Source organism: Poromitra crassiceps (genome assembly GCF_964638095.1).
Source record: "Poromitra crassiceps genome assembly, chromosome: 5".
Classification (NCBI taxonomy): domain Eukaryota; kingdom Metazoa; phylum Chordata; class Actinopteri; order Beryciformes; family Melamphaidae; genus Poromitra; species Poromitra crassiceps.
The window spans coordinates 61533408-61551748 of record NC_139642.1 but is presented as its reverse complement, the minus strand read 5'-3'; the positions used below and the strand labels follow the sequence as shown (position 1 = coordinate 61551748).

Below are 18341 nucleotides of genomic sequence, written 5' to 3'. Positions count from 1 at the left end.
AGGAAAGCCCGCCTTCTGCTTGACTTGATTGACTGCCTGGCCCAACTGAGCAGTGTGACTCTGCGCCTGAAAAGTTGAATATATTTCAACTTTTATGCCCGCCTATACACTGCCAGAAAAAGGTGCTGCAAGAGAGGAGCGCGCACCAGGCGCGCTGTACCATAGGAAAGCAATGGTTTTGGTGGCGACGCATTTCTAGCTAATTTTCTCTGTGTGGTCACCCCCCCTTGGACGGTGTTTCTAGTTGTAAAAGCCTCTCCAGTACCAGCAGGTGCAGTTGAGGCCGGCTGCGATGAGCAGAATGACCAGCAGGGCGATGAAGAGGCCGAAGGCCACCACAGAGGCGGTGACGGCCCAGACGAACGTCCTCTTGGACATGTCGATCATGGGCGAGCGCAGCGCCAGCCGCGCCCTGCGGGCCCGCCGCCGGTCCTGAGGTGGGTACCGGGCCAGGTTGACGCTCTCCATGCCCAGCGAGCGGACCAGGCACGCCCTCTGGTGGCTGAGCTGGTCGAAGGTGTGCTTGCCATGGTAATTGCCCATACCGCTCTGACCTGGAGACAGAGACAGTCGCACACGTTTGAAAAAAGTCAACACAAAAGTCAACACCCCATGAATGATGCAGACTCCTCATGGCCTATCAAATATGTCTGATTTTTTCTTTTTTTTTTACTATTATTGCAGCACCCACTCTTGGGTCAGTCAAGTGACATTTAGAAAATAATCAAACATGATGACAGCCATCATTCTCGCAGCTTTAGTCATATACGAGGGATCAACGACAACATCAAACCCCTGACTTCTGGGGGACTTTGCGGGGTGTACACGCAAATCCATGCGTGTGCGTCCCCGCATGTGAATACATGCATCCACACTAGGTGCTAGCTGTTAGCTGTCAGCTAACGTTAATTGTGTGGCAATAAAACGCCACTGAAGGACCAGTTTGACGGCCCACCCGCTGTGATATTTGTTGGTTGGTTGTTGATATTTATAACAATATTGTGGCTCTAGAATATAGTTTTTAGCTATGTGGTGGTGACAGTCAGTGACACTGTCATTCCGCTCCTCATTTTCCAATGATGATCATCATTGATGACATCATCACCGATGATATCACAATTCCTCGAGGGACCTCACTAATGACATCATCACCGATGACATCACAATTGCTGTGCGTAAGTTTCTTTCGTGGGAGATAGAATTGTATGATATCATCGGGAAATTGGCTACTTTCTTTCTTTCGTGGGGACATACGGACAGACGTTCTCATAGATGCCTCGGCCCCTAGTGGCGACGCCGTAACAAACACAAAAAGACATTTTGAATCAGTCGTACCAACGCCACCAAACGGCAGGGAGCTGAGCGTGTAGTGCATCATGACGTCGTTGACCGTCACCCCTCCACTCGTGGTCTCATCAATCATCCGTTTGGCGGCCTTGAAGAGACAGGGGAGAGTCAGAGAGAGCCAGACAGAAAAGTCAAATAATGTTGGTTTGCCTCCAGATGGCGCTCTCTGACCTTCTTGTCAGAGCAGAAGATGTAGAGGGCCAGGGGCTTCTCTCTCTCGTTGATGAAGCGGATGGCATCGTCCATGTCGCTGACTGTCACTATGGGCAGCAGGGGGCCGAAGATCTCCTCCTGCATCAGTCTGGAGTGGGGGGGCACGTCTTTCAGCACCGTCGGGGCTGGAGTGTGTGTGTGTGTGTGTGTGTAGGGGAGGGGTTAAAGGTCAACACTGTTCATAATAAACCACAAGTACAAACCAAGCTATGATGTGAAGCTGACAGGGCCTTCACGCAAATTGATCTGTTCATTGGCGTTAATTTTATTTGTATTTTTTGTTTGTTTGTTTATTTGATAGGGGCGGAGCATGTTAATGAACATCAGTATAAAAATACAAGATGTAAACATGCCGGAGTTAGCTAAACTGCTCATTTGACCCCAAGATGGTGACAGACAACACTTTGCTGCAAAACGTGAGTCCAAAAGATAGTGGATGGGTGACTTAACGGAGCCGGATTTTTTAATTGGATAATTAGGGACGATTAATGGCCAAATTTGCGATGACTGCGGAAATTAATGGCCCGAATTTGCGATGCTGCGCAATGCATCCACCGGTCACACAGGGACGGGTATTCTACCAGTATATAAAATCAGTAGACCAGCCACGTATAAACAATAATATTTTTATATTATCCAAGATGCAATCACACCCAGGTGAGAAGTAAGCGGTGCAGACATCAGCCTATCAGTGTCTGTCATAAATCACTGATAACATCACAATTGCTTGTGACATTCTTCTTCTGTTTTATGGCAGTTGGCATCCTTTATGTTGCATTACCGCCTCCTTCTAGATTTATCCATCCACTGTTTCCCTACATTCTGTCCCTCTACTCTCCCTCTGCTTAAGTGACATGACTGATGACATAGTATCGACGATTGTAGGACATGACATCATCAGTCACATTAATCAATGATTGTGGTGCATCACATCTTCAGTGGGTATGACATCATCAGTCGGGGGTGTTTGTATGGATTGTGTTTGTTTACTAATATGATGACATCATCAGAACGGTGAAGCGGCTTCTATAACTGACTGTGTGTCCGTCCGTCCGTCCATCCTTCAGTCACATCACTCGATGATTGTGGGGCATTACATCATCAGTGGGTATGACATCATCAGACGGGGCTTTTGCATTCTCAGTTGATGGATTGTGTTTGTTTACTAATAAATCATCAGTCACCACTGGCCCCCACTTATAGAAGCGGCTGCTTGTAATAAGACAGACGGACACACAAAGTCAGTTATAGAAGTGGCTGCACCTCTTACTGGACACACAAAGTCAGTTATAGAAGTTGCTGCACCTCTTAAAAACCCCTTGAACGGCAACAAAAAACCTTCCAGTCTTACCAATATAGCGCTGTGATACATCGCTTTGGCCTCCCAGCACCGCGGTGTAGCCCTCCATCAGACCCATCACTCTGTTAAAGTGGCGCTGGTTGATGATTCGGCCGTAGTCTGGTGAGCATTTGGGATCAGCGCCGTAGAATTCCTGGAATTGATCAATAAAGGTTCCAGTTTTAAATAAAGATAGTAAGCTGTTACTCAGGTCCTGTGACTCTAAGGGATCGTGATGAACAGGGTGTAGGGTACGCTTTTGCAGGGGTTGGATCAAAAGTCAAACTGAAGTGAAGAGAAACAAAAGATCTGCACACTGTGGTAGCTCCCAGTAAATTTAATGTGCAACGTCTCCATCAGAGATCTTCGTCAGGCATAACCCTAAACCCAACAATGCCTCTCTAAGGGATCGTACCAGTAGGGTCTGTCGGATGCCCTCCACCACTCTGCCCTGGATGCAGGGTTCACACAGGATGTAGTCTGGAGCGATGCATGTCTGACCGCAGTTCACAAACTTTCCCCATGTGATACGCCTGCAGACAAACAAGCAAGGGTCATACATAACATGCAGCGTCTGAGTTAATCACTTTAATTTACTTTGCCTGTGTGGCTTCCTAAAACATTGCCATTTAGCTAAAGTCATGCATACGTAGGTTTTCTAAAGGAAAGCTAAGCTAAGTCATATTAAATCATATTATGCAGCTGTCTGTCAGTTTTATGGGAGAAATTTACAAAGTTGAAATATGATACAAAAATAATAAGAACCTACTATTTAAAACTATCAAAGACAACTTTGCCTCAACATAGTGTCTGCTGAAGCAGTGGTTCCCAAACTTTTGCAACTCAGGGCCCACTTGAAAATGTCAAAACTTTTACACTGTAATGATTTGGCCCACTTGCAATACCTCAGCGACCCACAGGTTGGTAATCGCTGTGCTAAAGTGTTAGTATCGACCAGTGGTTTTCAAGCTTAGGGTCGCGACCTTAAGTGGGGTCACCTGGAATTCAAATAGGGTCGCCTGAAATTTATTTAAAACAAAATAATAAAAAATACACCACACACAATTTAATACTACCGAAGATTATTAGGGTCACTTGTGATTTATTTATTTATTTAGTTCTAAGTTGAAAGTGATCATCTCTAAGATTTCAGTTTTGTTCTCTTGGGTGACACTTATGGCGATGAGTGGTAATTGCAGCTGGCATCCAAACAGTGTTGCATTATGTGACATTACTAATGTCACATAATGTCACTATATACTGCAAAGGCTTCCATCAATGGACCATAACCTCAATCAACATTGTGAGTGACTTTTTTATTTTAGATGAAAATCTTTGAGATTATAACTTTAAATCAGGATTCTGAGAATAAAGTCAGAATTCTGAGATTAAAGTCAGAATTCCGAGTTACTGATAGAATTTTGATATGATCGATGGTGTACTGGAATTTGAATGTCTCGGGTCCCTAGATTTTTGCGACGTCAAAGTAGGGTCACAAGCCAAAAAATGTTGGGAACCCCTGGTATAGACCCTCCTATCACTCAAGATAGTGTATGCAGCAGGGGTTTTCAAAGTCTGAAACTGTGGGCCTCCCCCAAACAATGCTTGGAAAGAGGCGCCCCCCTCGTTCAATTCCTGGATGCCTATGGTCATGATTATGTTCTTTGATCCCATAGGCATAGACACTGATATTGCTCTTTGAGATATTTCAGACTCCACCAAATACATAAAAAACTGCCTGTCTGAACTGCCTTTATTAGTTTCTGACTCTGGGAAAGTGCAAAAACCATTAAAAACCCACAAATCGACTGTATCGCTGAAATCTCTTTAACCAAATCACACAAATTTAGGCTATTTATTCTATGTGATGTGACGTCCTTTTTCATAACTAATGTAATAACTATGTTTTCACTTCCATTCACTGAGCCTCCCCTGAAACTGCTTGGAGCCTCCTGGGGAGGCCCGCCTCCCACTTTGAAAACCCCTGTGCTAAAGAGTTAGCATGGAGCTCCAAGAGTCAATGATTTACCACAGACACACGGATGATGTTGCCGTCTATATTCTCATCACTTAACAGTAAAGCAAACACCAAAAACGTGGTGTATTTCTTAAGCTTCGTAGGGGCTTTTTGATATATTTGTTGCAACTCAAAAATGGCAATTCTATGACAGGACCTGCAAAGATCTTTGAGCATAAACTCTGCTGCCAGTGCACAATGTACTGTACACACAGTGCTACCATGTTATGGGGAACAGATGCCCTCCTCTCTCACCACAAGAAGAGGGGCATCTTACCACGGAGTCATTACGCCAAAGAATCAGTTGCCATGTTGCCATGCCATAGAATTAGTTGCCATGCCATTTGTGAATAAAGCTTGCTCGTTAGATTTTACCCACTGATACATGGTGATGAGTGGTGTATTACCGGCAGGCTACCCTGAGGTCACAGTTCTTGTCGATGTAGCAGGGGCTCTTCCCTCCCAGCTCCAGGGTCACGGGGGTGAGGTGGCGAGCTGCTGCCTCCATCACCTTCCTGCCCACGGTGCTGCTGCCTGTGTAGAAGACGTGGTCGAACCTGTGCTTCAACAGCTCCTGGGTCTCTGACACCCCGCCTGTGACCACCGGGTACAGGTCCTGAGAACCAAGAGCAGGAAAAGGATGGTTTGTGGGTGGCAGGTAAGATGTCTTCATGACTAGAGACTCCACTCACTGAAAGGGTTTCCCTGTCCCATGGTGGTTTCAATGGTGTTTCAGAAGGACCCTGACTACCATCAAACTCCAGAGGAAACATTGGATACTTGAATTATTTGGCATGAAAATGGTTAAAGATACTGAATATCATTACAAAAGAGTGCAGTCAAAAACATACTAAGACCACATTGGACCACGTTGCCCATTTTCAACCAGCTTTGTATCATTACAAGATCGGTACTAGTGTGGGTACTTCATCTCGCCTGGACCGAGAGCTCCCCGGTCATTCACAGAACTTCTGGTGCAAAATGATGTCATAATGTCATTTGGAGCAGTTTTGCCATGGTGTCACTTACTGACACTATCACCATCACTATTATACTCACATTACAATGAATGAATGAATGAATGAATGAATGAGTGGATAAGTTAGGGTTAGGGCCTTTGCAACCTGCCAGATGGTGGTACAGTGCTTCATGCAGCAATGAGATTCAAGCTTCTGTCAGTTATTCACGCAGTTTTAATTGGATTATGGGAATCACAATAATATCCAATATATTGTAGTACCACTTTTGTTGTATTGCAATTTCCTCAAACATAACACAAGTGTTTGTCGACTACCTGAATGTGCCATGAAACTAACACTTAACACAATTTCAAGGTGCTGGTTGCAGTCAAACAAAGATGTAGCTGTTAAAGCCAAATTCCAACATTTATAGCTCCATCACAAACCATTTTTTTTAATAAAATTTCTTTTGTTCTTTAAAATTAATACTTTTTTTTTTATGATACAGTAATACAGCCCATAAAGTGTGATGCTTTAGGATAACTGATGTACTGTGTGGGTCCGGGGCTGGGGACAAAACAATGGCTGTCGTACGCTCCAAGCGAGCACGCTGCAGCAGCATAATCAGACTTAACAATAGCAGCTGCTGTTCAGACCTTGTCCAGATAGCGAGGCAGCAGCGCCCTCAGGAGGAGAGACGAGTATTCACTCAACTCTGACGGCTTCACAACAGCTGCGTTGCCTGCAGAGAGAGGGGGGGGGGGGGGGGGAGTGGGGGGCGGAGAGAGAGAGGGGGGCAGAGAGAGAGCGGGAGAGAGGGGGGGGGGGAGTGGAGGCACATTTGAACGGGATGAGGTCACCCAGTGACCAATACAAGGCCAGTGGGAGGCTATGGGGGGTGCAGAGCGAGTGGGAGGCTGTATGGGGGGTGCAGAGCGACTGGACCCAGTTCATCCCAGGAGATTCCTCCCATAATTTTTCTCAAGCCAGCACTACAGAAGAGAAGTCAGCTCTCAGTCAAATCTAAGTAAGAGGCAAAGGGCCTTATCTTACGCCCAGTGCAAGTGCAAGGGCCAGCGGTTATCTTTGCTAGTTTGTAGCACTCAAAATCTCCCTTTAATTACCACTGGGTCGCAAGTGGTAATTAACACATTCACTGCCAGCCATTTTTTTTTTACTGTAGGTAGCTTCTGCCAAGCCGTTTTTTGAGGATTCTGGCTCATTTTACAAGAGCCGAGGATAATTTTCTGCTTGGACTTTGTGAACACGAAGTTCACAAAAGTACTAATAGAATGTGTGCTTTCTCTGTCTAAAAGAGTTAGTTTGTAGAGTTAGTAGTTATGTAGATATTAGCCGTTGAGTACAGCATGGTTTGAGCGTCTGAGACAGGAAGCTGAGATAATCGCAGTTTTGTGAAATTCAATCAAACAGGCAGAACAGTCACTTTAACCATTTATTTTTGGCATCAGTGAGAGATCAGACATCTGAACATTATAGTTCTGAACACCCTCTCCTTTAAACTCCTCCCTCCGTGGGCGTGTCTGGTGGCGTTTGTCACAAGCCAGTTTCTCCTGCCTGTCTGAGCAGTGAGCAGCCTCCCTCTCTGGCAGCCCCTCGTCGGCGAGTGTGGACTGTGGATGGGACTCAATCGTTTCTTGGATTTTCGGTTGAGAGCTTTGATGAAGCTTTGTGCGATTCTAGGCTTTATGCTGCCCACCCAGTCTATTTTTGGAACCCCCCACCGTTGTGCGCCGGTGTGCAGCAGCGTGAAAGCGTTTTCGCCTACAGTATGAGAATGAGGCTCGTTCGTTTCTGGGTTTTCGGAATGCGTGCGATTCTGGCCTTTCTGCGGGTGTTTCAAAGTGTGTTTCACCCATAATCTATTATGCAAATTTGCAATCCCCCACGCCAGCACCGCTCTCCGCTCTCGGTATGTTGCTGCTGGCGCGGCCGCTCTCGGGCGAGTCTGGTGACTGATGACTGTAAAATCGCCAAGCCATTTCCTTGAGAATGGCTTGCTCCCGCGGCTGTTTTTGGTTGGCTTTCTCTCTGTCGGGAGAGCACTGTCGCCACTTAGCTGGTCGGTAAAATAGATTATACACATTCTCTTCCTCCAATATTGGTATAGGAGACGTAAAAGGGGTTGATCGATGTCCCACCGTCAAATTTTTTTTTTTTTTTTTTAAGCCGAGATATCTCGTCTTTGGCACTCAACGGTTGGATTCTGTAAGCCGAGATATCTCGTCATTGGCACTCAACGTGTTAAAAGGAAAAAAGGGAGATTTTGAGTGCTAGAAACTAGCAGAGTAACGCTTTGCCCTTGCACTGGGTGTAAAATATATGGCCCAAAAACTCTAGGGTTCAATCTGAAGGCCGAATTTGACTTACTACTTCGCCGTCTCAGCAACACGTAACAAACACTTCGCAACAGGATGACCTGTTGCTACTGTTACAGTTCGCCTCTCTCGTAGATATGATCATATTAATTCAGGCATGAAATTCACTTTGAAAAACTAGGGGGGAATTCCCCCCTTATGTTCTTCAGATAGAGGGGGGGGGATTTAGAGATTTTAGGGGGGATTTATAAACTTTGGGGGGATTTATTCGGCCGTCGGCTAAAAATTGTGGTCGTTTAAAGCTAGATTTATAGGAATATCTCATTTTAAATTAACATTAGCATTAGACGGTTGTGATGTCATTATTCAGTCTTAAACATCATATATTTTGCTCCTTTTCTCACTCACTCCCATGTCACCACCTGCTCTCCCTGCAGGGCTTGAAATTTACTTTTTTGATCACTTTTTTGATATGGCTGCTAGATTTTAAAATTACCAGCCAATTAGAATTTCCACTAGCCAAATGTTTTTTCTTGAAATAAACCAGAATATGAGTCCCACAGAGTTAATTTAAGCATAAGTATCACAAAAAAATAAGTTGTAGCATAATGAATCTATAAATTACAGTATTTCACTGATAAATTGAGTGATTATAAAATTGGGTCAAAATAAAGAGATTGTTTTTTTGTTTTTTTACATGTAAATTGGTAGCAGGGGAGCACTTCAAGTGTGTCACTGGTTACTCTGTGTTGATCCGGGCCTGACTTGTATGTGACTTTATTTTGTATAAATAATGATGAGAGGGGTGCCCTCTGCCGTGTAATAAAGGGGCTGTGATTGGCTTGGCCATTTTCAGGCCGGGTGGGAATGTGTCTGAACGGGAGGGGGGGCGGACGTCAGGTGCCCAGGCTAGGTTATTACAGTTATGGTTTAGCAAGTAAAACAACTTCATGGTGGGTCATGGTGAAATAAGAAAACCCTAACCCTAAACTTAACCAAGTTGTTTTACTAACCCTAACTGTAACAACCAACATCCTTCAAACAAAAATAAAGATGCAATGAAACATGTTTGAAGAGCTTCGTGGCATTTCTCTCTTCCCCCGTCATCATCGAGGGGTGGTCGGCCTTCTTCGGGCCGCAAGGCATTCTGGCTATGCAGGCCACGATGGTAGACGGTAAGGAGGAATTGGAGACGGAGAGGAAGATTCCCTACCAGCAGCAATAGCCCCAACCAGGGGACCCAGAGTCAGGGCCCAGGGGTAGTTCCAGGCCCCTATGATGAGCACCACTCCCAGGGGCTCCGGCTGGATGTACACCTCGTCCCTCAGGGTGAGCACGTTCCTGTCCACTGACCGAGGAGCCGCCCACTCTGCCAGCTTCTCCACCGCCAGGTTGATCTCGTTCTCCAGGCCGATCAGCTCCAAGAGGGGCGTGTCATACTGGCTCTGTAGGAACGACACGTGTCAGCTGCTTTCTCATTCACATGAGGCAAATGTCTGCTCTCCTTTTTCTAAACAAGCTGTCTCAGTGAGATCAAACCTCGCTTTCAAGAGAGACCTGAGAACCAAAGACAACATACAGTACATGGACCTCCTATATCCTATAATAATCCTATAATAACTGTGTGAGTAGAAATTATGTTCAACCACAGCTATGACATTTTATGTGCGATCGCGCTGAATCTTTCAGGAAGTGCAAAGCCCAGTTCACACCAATGATTCGCAACGCAACAAAACTGTTCTAGGACAAAGTTGCGGCGGTCTGAACAGAGCCGTCTCATCTCGACTCTCCCCCGCCATTTTAAAAGGTAGCCAGAGTTGCAGAGCATTGCAAGCAGTTGCAAGTTTCAACTCGCTGCGTTGTGAATCATTGGTGTGAACTGGGCTTAAATCACACCCCTGCGGGTGACCTAACGGAGTCGGATTTTTGAATTAGGTAATTGGGGCCAACTAAATGGGCAGAAATGGCCAATTACTGGCCACAACACAGGTTCAGCACCATGGAGAGCTCCATTCATTAGCTCCTGATGGAAGACACCTGAGTGGAGGAGCACAGCTGAGCTGAGTTGGAATCAGCCAGGGAAGTGCACTATGAAACCCCTCTGGGTAGAGAGAGGAGAGGCAGGTATTCTATAAGTGTCGAGTGACTTCCTACTTACTCAACTTTTGGGGCAAATAAAGTCATTCTGATGTGACACATAAGAGGAGAGGTGAGATGTCTCTTTCTGATGGACTATTTTCTGTATTTATGACGTATCTTGAATTGATGTAGGCTATAATAGCAATGTGGTCATGTCTAGCCTACGGTGTATATCAGCAGGTGTTGTGGTGGCTCTCTGCACTCACTCTGTTGATGTCCTGTTTGAGAGCGGTGGCGATCTCAGTCTGTCTCTCAGTGAGCATGGTCAGCAGGGCTTTGAGCTGCTGCAGTCTGAACTCCAGAGGGCGAGTCCTGCCGCTGGCGAAGGCCTCCCGGGCCCGGTGCACTGCCTGCCTCTCCATACATACACACGTACGCCTGCCTGGGCGATGACACTAGGGGGAGGCATGTACAAGCACATGTCTAACACTTTAAAAGGATAGGTTCAGTAGGAAAGCGTTAGTCCATGCTTTATGGACTAACACTTTAAAAGGATAGGTTCAGTAGGAAAGTGTTAGTCCATGCTTTATGGACTAACACTTTAAAAGGATAGGTTCAGTAGGTGATAGAGAAAATTTACATCACATTAGCCTTTATTTGGACAATCACTAGTTATTAATATATTCATATACATTTCCATTTTAGTTACATATAGTTATGACACAGATAGACATCATATTTGGATAACCTGTGTACATACACAGACAGACGTATTTAGATAACTTGTACCTTACATTTGCAGCTCCTCTCTATCGCACACTGTGCCCTGTCACCGTGCCACGGTGCTCTCTACAGGGCCAGAATAACAGATAGGTTGAGTCTACAGAATGGCCTTCCAGTGTGCGTCAAGACATGTAATCTGATGTGTGTCCTATAAGTATCTTTGACTTTCTGTTCAATGTATGTAAGCCTGTGTATCCATCCGTGAATATACAAGAGTGCATCTCTTGGCCAAGATCTATGTTCAATACATCATATCAGACGACTTCTTCTGACTCCTGGCTCCATCATTTCATTTCAACTGGTTTCCTTCAAGTGGTTCACTGTTTACCTTTTGGCTGTGGAATTTCATTCTCTATCAGTAGGGAAGTGTTAGTCCACAAAGCATGTGTGGACTAACACTTTAAAGGATAGGTTCAGTAGGGAAGTGTTAGTCCACAAAGCATGTGTGGACTAACACTTTAAAGGATAGGTTCAGTAAGGAAGTGTTAGTCCACAAAGCATGTGTGGACTAACACTTTAAAGGATAGGTTCAGTAGGGAAGTGTTAGTCCACAAAGCATGTGTGGACTAACACTTTAAAGGATAGGTTTAGTAGGGAAGTGTTAGTCCACAAAGCATGTGTGGACTAACACTTTAAAGGATAGGTTCAGTAGGGAAGTGTTAGTCCAAAAAGCATGTGTGGACTAACACTTTAAAGGATAGGTTCAGTAGGGAAGTGTTAGTCCACAAAGCATGTGTGGACTAACACTTTAAAGGATAGGTTCAGTAGGGAAGTGTTAGTCCACAAAGCATGTGTGGACTAACACTTTAAAGGATAGGTTCAGTAGGGAAGTGTTAGTCCACAAAGCATGTGTGGACTAACACTTTAAAGGATAGGTTTAGTAGGGAAGTGTTAGTCCACAAAGCATGTGTGGACTAACACTTTAAAGGATAGGTTCAGTAAGGAAGTGTTAGTCCACAAAGCATGTGTGGACCTCCACAGCAAAACAGTTGCAGCATTCTCCTAAACAATCAAAGTGGATGGTGGCCAACCTTCAAACATAAAAAAGGCCTTGATATACTGCACCCTAAGTTGACTTGAAAAGAGGTAATTTACACCCTGTTTTTAGCTGAAATCTTCTGTAGCTACGTGCATGTGAAGATTTCAGCTAAGTCATGAAGTCATGTATGAAGTCATTTAAGTCAACTTTTCAATGAAGAATATGTTATATTTAATCAATTACTCCCAATTTACCTTGACCACAGTGGACATTTTGAATGAGGTGGGAACTACCTGGAAGATTGGACCAAACAGTTATCAAATTAACTAGCAGGAGCAGCTCCTGGAATAGCTTGTTTTCGACCACGTGATTGGGATGACGTCTGCGTGACGTCTTGAGGGTCAGTTCTCCCAGAGCTACTGTGACGTGTGAGGGTCAGTTCTCCCAGAGCTACTGTGGAGAATGGAGGAAAGTGAGTATGCAAGAGGTTGCATGATCACGTGTTTTGCAAACAAGCCAATGGTCAATGGTCTCGCTCCGGTCACTATCTTGACGTGAGGTCACCTGAAAACAAGCTATTTAGCAGGGTAGTTAGTTAGCTTAGTAAGCTAGCTAGCCAATATATTAAAATGTGAACCTAATATCCTCCTGATTCTTGAGATCCAGGTTTTAACATGCTTTTCAATTGGTAGGCTTATCTGTGAAATGCTAAATGTTTACAATGTGCACCTTTGTAGGCTACACAACTTGTAGCCAGGCTACAGTAGCCTACTCTTTCTTTCTTCCCAATCCCACCTGTGTTTTCAAAATGGCTGCTGTCTGAATAGGCATGAATTGAAAGTTCTGTGGAATGAAAGTAATTCATTTGTGTAGCCTATTAGCCCATCCATGTATGATGAAAGTAGGGTGATGGGCTGCAGCTTTTGTAGACCAAAAGGGTGACGCCAGCATCAAATGACTGTTGTTCTGAATTGAAATGTCTCCACTTTCAGAATGAACCTCTATAACTTTTCAAAGGATCCAATTCTATAGCCAGTGTTGTCGGATTTTCAAATCAAGGAAGTAGTAATTATAAACAGCACAGTTGACCTTTCCACTTAGACATTTTCCATACAATAGACCTGTAAAAACAAATACTGTAGATACCCCCCCCCCCCTTCAATGATGCTATCAATCCCTACATCATTTACAACCAAACTTCCAAACCTGTTGGACGAATAATAATAGACTAATAAAGTGAAGCACTGACTGAGCACTGACAAGATATTATTAGGCATATTTCTATTCTTCACTGACATTTTTTAATGCTTTAATTATTTCCTTTTATCTATTAATTTTGCTATTTGTGTCTGATCCATCTCCTCTGATGTGAATAATCATCAGATATGCCTCCAAACAAATGCTTTGCTCTCCATTATAATGATTAAAAAATCCCAGATCATAATTCTGACTCAGGTTCAGGTATGGAAAATAGCACGTCCACTTGACATGTTATCCTTACTGAGCTGCAATAGATGCTTCTCTGCTTTAGAAAAGCAGCCACAACTGTTAATATTTAGGCTATTATACTAGATATTATGACATATAGAATACTTTGAGATTTTTAATGTTGTCCTGAATGCTTGGGAAATTAGCAGCCTACATAAGGTTTTGTCAACAGCATGTATTCATTGTCCTGACTTGCGTTAGAAAATGGTACTTCAGCATAATGTGTGTTATTTAGAAAGCCAATACCAGCAGAATTCAACTTACCGAAGTTGGAGAAAGCTCAGTTCAAATCCACATGCGGGATATTCTGTGTGAAATGTGACTTTTAATTCCCTCTCCAGCGGACAGACAGGGCTGCCTGGAGCCTCACGGTACACTGTTTGTTATCAGGCAGGCAGCTCTGGGATCAGTTTACTGCAGGGAGAAACCAGTCCACTGTAACCACACCACACTGGAGCTCCATTCACACTTCAGTCACAGCCCCCCACCCACAACACACACAACCCCCCCTCCCCCTCCCCTACCACTCAATACACGGCTTTAAGTTGGCCAGTGCCACATTTCACTTCATTGTTTCAGCAGTTGAGCATAACCCCAACATGTCGCTCACTGCTCATTTCTCTTACAGCCTTCTCTTTAGCTAATATTTTACCAAGGATGCCAATCACGAAGGTCAATGTATCTTAGTAACACAACTAAATCCCTATCAGTCGTATTGAGCCAAGTCATAAAACATACTAACCTCAAGACCGTGTTGAGAATATATCAGGTGAAAAGTGATTTCCAAAATTCAGGAGCAACATAATAAAATAGAATCCATTGCCTTTTTTCTCCATTTTTTATTTCAAAGAGTGAATCAATAACTGGACCACCAAGTACTGTTGTTAACTTGTTACGAATCAAGTTGTGAAATATTACATTAAATACTATTAAGAATCGGAATCCGCCAAAACATTTCTCTCTACAAAATCATTGTGCAACAGGGAAAAATGTTATCTTTTCGTGAGTGCATCACTCTTAGTTTTCCACACTTAAATACAGATGTAGTTCGGTAATATAAGGAGGAGGCACATAAGGTGCATTATAGAACTATAACAAATACATTTTCAGCATTTACCATGTCAGCTAATATCACATATAGATATTATCCTTCCATAACCTTTACAGAAACCAGAAATGTTGTTAAAGCCACACCCTTAGCAGCATACTCTCATTCACATTGTATTCTCATACAGTGTAACAACTGAAATGTTGGGGACCCATTTTTAAAAATGTGAAATAGTAAAAAAAATCTACATTCAACATGTGATTCATGACTTCCATCCATGAAACCATAGCTACATGACTAAACCAGCTAAACCATAGCCAGAGGAGCCATGTTGCATAACGTTAAGTCAGTGTGTGGCAAGAGTCCCCGGCGTCACACCGGCCGCTCGTCACGCCGTTTGCACTCGCAAGAAAATCTGAAAGAGACACAAGGCACAAACAAGATGGAGGACAGAATGTTAAAACGGTGACCGCCGCTTTCTGTGGTGCAGCGTAAAACTGTTTTGAATTGCAGAGATAACAGATACGGTTATCTCTTTATAGACAGTTAAGAGATAACAGATACTGTAAGTGTTTCGCACGAGGACAACAGTGTGGATGTCAACAAAGGTACAGGGGGAGGACCAAAACAAAAGGGACCATTTAAACAGAGGCATGCTGGGTAAGTGAAGGGGGCAGATGAGGGAGCGTTTACATGGTTTAGATTTCCAGGACAACACCACACATTGTCTGTCCAGGACAACACCACACATTGTCTGTCCAGCAACAAAGACAATCTTGTGTCCGAGCACAAGCCTCGGGGGACTGTGGGAGTGTGGACGGAGGACTCTCATATCGGTCTATCTTGGGAAAAATGTACTTTTCACTATTTAAACGGCTGTCAACAGTCGTCACACAGATACCCCACTGTCCAAGAACAAGACGTGTCTCTTCAAAACTAACATGCATTTTGGATGGCAGCATAAAATATAGATAAGCTACAACCAGGGTTCCCACACCTTCATAAACCTCAAATTCAATGATTTTTCAAGGACTTCCCAGGCCCAATTGCCTCAAATTCAAGGAACCAAAACGGCATATAGGTTGAGATACAGACACAAGGTTAATTACTGTTACAGCACTGAGAATTGTTATAACTAGCAGGCTTTACAGAGGTTACAGAGGCTCACAGACAATTAAAGAGAGAGAGGCTTGAATGTGAACACTTATCAACTGTGAAATATATCAAAAGAACTTTCATTTCTATTCGTGCACAAAATATATCAATTCAAGCACTTTCAATGACCCATGTCTATTTATGCCCATTTTCAAACCGATTCAAGGCCTTGACCCCCCCACCAATTCACAAACTTTCTAGGATTTCAAGGACCTGTGGGAATCCTGGCCTGAACTACTCTCTGATCACGTGATCAGTGATGACTACTCTCTGATCACGTGATCAGTGATGACTACTCTCTGATCACCTGATCAGTGATGATCTCTGATCACGTGATCAGTGATGCCTTCATCCTTCCTTCAAGGTGAATATGATGCCATCACTCCTCTCACATAAGCAGTGATTAAGGCTGAAAAGATACTTCTTTCAAAATGGGCCTTGTGTGAGACATCAGCGCTTGGCGTAACAATGTCTTGTTTTGTAACACCTGCATGAGCTGAAAAGTAGTGAAAACTGCTGTAACTCGAGGAGCAACAGTGACATCTACTGGGAGACTTGTGTGGTTCATGTGCCATCGAAGCACAAGGAACAGGACATTAACAGACTGCAGCGCATCATCCGCTGTGCTGAGAAGGCAATCGGATGCAACCTGCCATCCCTTCAGGACCTGCATGCAGCCAGGACACTGAAGCGGTCTCGCAAGATCATGGCCGACCCCTTCCACCCTGGCCACAAACTCTTCAAAACACCCCCCCCCCCCTCTGCAAGAGACTGAGGTCTGTGAAGACCAGAACCTCTCTCGCCACAAGAACAGCTTCTTCCCAACCGCCATCGGCCTCACCAACAAGGCCCGAAAGCCCCTTCTACCAAGGACCCTACCAACACCCCCACAACCTCCTCCTGAACTCAGCTGAACCCCCCCACGGACATGAGCCCCCCCGATACAAAAGTGACCTTGCAGCCATAGCGGCTGGACTTCACTCGCCACTACTTAGTACTATAGCTGCTTCCCCTACCAGAAATTTACACCATTAGATTACTCTTGTTAGCTACATCATGGCCGACCCCTCAGACTGTAACTCATATTTAATTTAATGCCTATTTAACTCGGACTGTAAATTCATGTAAATCCAATGTAAATTCATATTTAATGTGCTCTTTACACTCCTCCACTCATGTTGTATATATTTGATTGCACTTGCAACGTTGTGATTGTCTTGTAGTTATCTTTCCTACTTCTTTATCTCTGTATATTGACATGACTGCTACGCTGCATACTAGGGATGTTCATCAATTATCGAAAATCGATAATCGATCGTTAAGGATTGGAATCGATCCTGTGGCATTTGGATCGATTTTTTAATTATTAAAAAAAAAAAAAAAAAAATTTTTTTTTTTTTTGGACTAGGTTTGGGTGGAATTCGTTCCTCCTCGCCCCACTCCATTGCACAGCCGACTAACGTGAGGTGGAGCTTCATATAGTCTCTAGTTTTCTGGCTGGGCACGGGCCTTTGTGCCAACAAAACTGTTTTAAACATGAGAAATTCAAACCGGCATGCGCCGGGGACAGCAGTGTTGGAGAGGAGACACATTGAAATAAAGAGTTCATTGAGGAGAACACGTTGTCTTTCGTATTTTCTGCCATAGGCATTCATTTTGTTAAAAAAAAAAAAAAAAAAAAAAAAAAAAAAAATTGAAAATATTGAAAATTTTCTAAGTATTAATAAAATCGATAATCGATAATTGATCGTTAATTCTCACCGATTATCGATTTTGGAAAATTTTCAAAATGAACATCCCTACTGCATACAGACAACATACTAAGATACATACATAAATACATATTGTGGCAATAAAAGTTATTCTGATTCTGACTATATGTTTCTTGCTTTAGCTAAAGTGTTTATAATTTAGAGGGGTAGGTGCTCACATGCAGAGAGAGACCTTTAGAGGGGTAGGTGCTCAAAGTTAAAAAGGGGTACATGCAGAGACCTTTAGAGGGGTAGGTGCTCAAAGTTAAAAAGGGGTACATGCAGAGACCTTTAGAGGGGTAGGTGCTCAAAGTTAAAAAGGGGTACATGCAGAGACCTTTAGAGGGGTAGGTGCTCAAAGTTAAAAAGGGGTACATGCAAACATGCCAAACTTGCACAATTATTTTTAGTTCACATGCTTTTACACTTTGCTTAGTTTGCACACGGTCATTATTGCCACCATATCATCAAATTATTCAACATATAAATAGGCTATGAAGAAAACGATACAATCGTGAGAATTCCTTCAACCTCTTCTACTCCACCTGTCCCTACCAGACACCATTTTTGTCTTTTTTAGGGGGGGCTGGCAAATGTAGGTAAGATAGCAGGTCAACAGTATAATGCTACATAGAAGTGGTACACATCATCTGTAGGTTAATTTTAGATGGAGCTCAGAACTGTGTGTCAAGGTTTTCTAGTCATAAATGCGTAATAAACATGCTTTCATTAGGTGTCTATCAAATGTTGAATGTTTAGAGTATATAAGGGCTTAGAACATTATGATGGAGATATGATGGCCATCCCCATGGCATACATCCCCTGAATGCCCTAGGTCAGAGGTTCT

The 18341-nt window shown here is 43.7% G+C and overlaps 1 protein-coding gene across 1 annotated transcript in view; it reads right to left on the bottom strand.

The window, feature by feature from the left end:
* Window positions 1-240: 240 nt before the first annotated feature.
* LOC310776670 (uncharacterized protein) overlaps window positions 241-18341 on the bottom strand; it is a gene marked incomplete at its 3' end in the record, with an annotated part of 37079 nt that continues 18978 nt past the window's right edge. The window contains exons 11-19 of the mRNA XM_083636832.1: window positions 10557-10745; window positions 9425-9656; window positions 6532-6617; window positions 5324-5532; window positions 3315-3432; window positions 2912-3053; window positions 1519-1685; window positions 1336-1435; window positions 241-554 (exon numbers count right to left, since the gene is read on the bottom strand). Coding sequence (XP_083492958.1) covers window positions 241-554; window positions 1336-1435; window positions 1519-1685; window positions 2912-3053; window positions 3315-3432; window positions 5324-5532; window positions 6532-6617; window positions 9425-9656; window positions 10557-10745 — 1557 coding nt within the window. The remainder of the gene's footprint in view (window positions 555-1335; window positions 1436-1518; window positions 1686-2911; window positions 3054-3314; window positions 3433-5323; window positions 5533-6531; window positions 6618-9424; window positions 9657-10556; window positions 10746-18341) is intronic.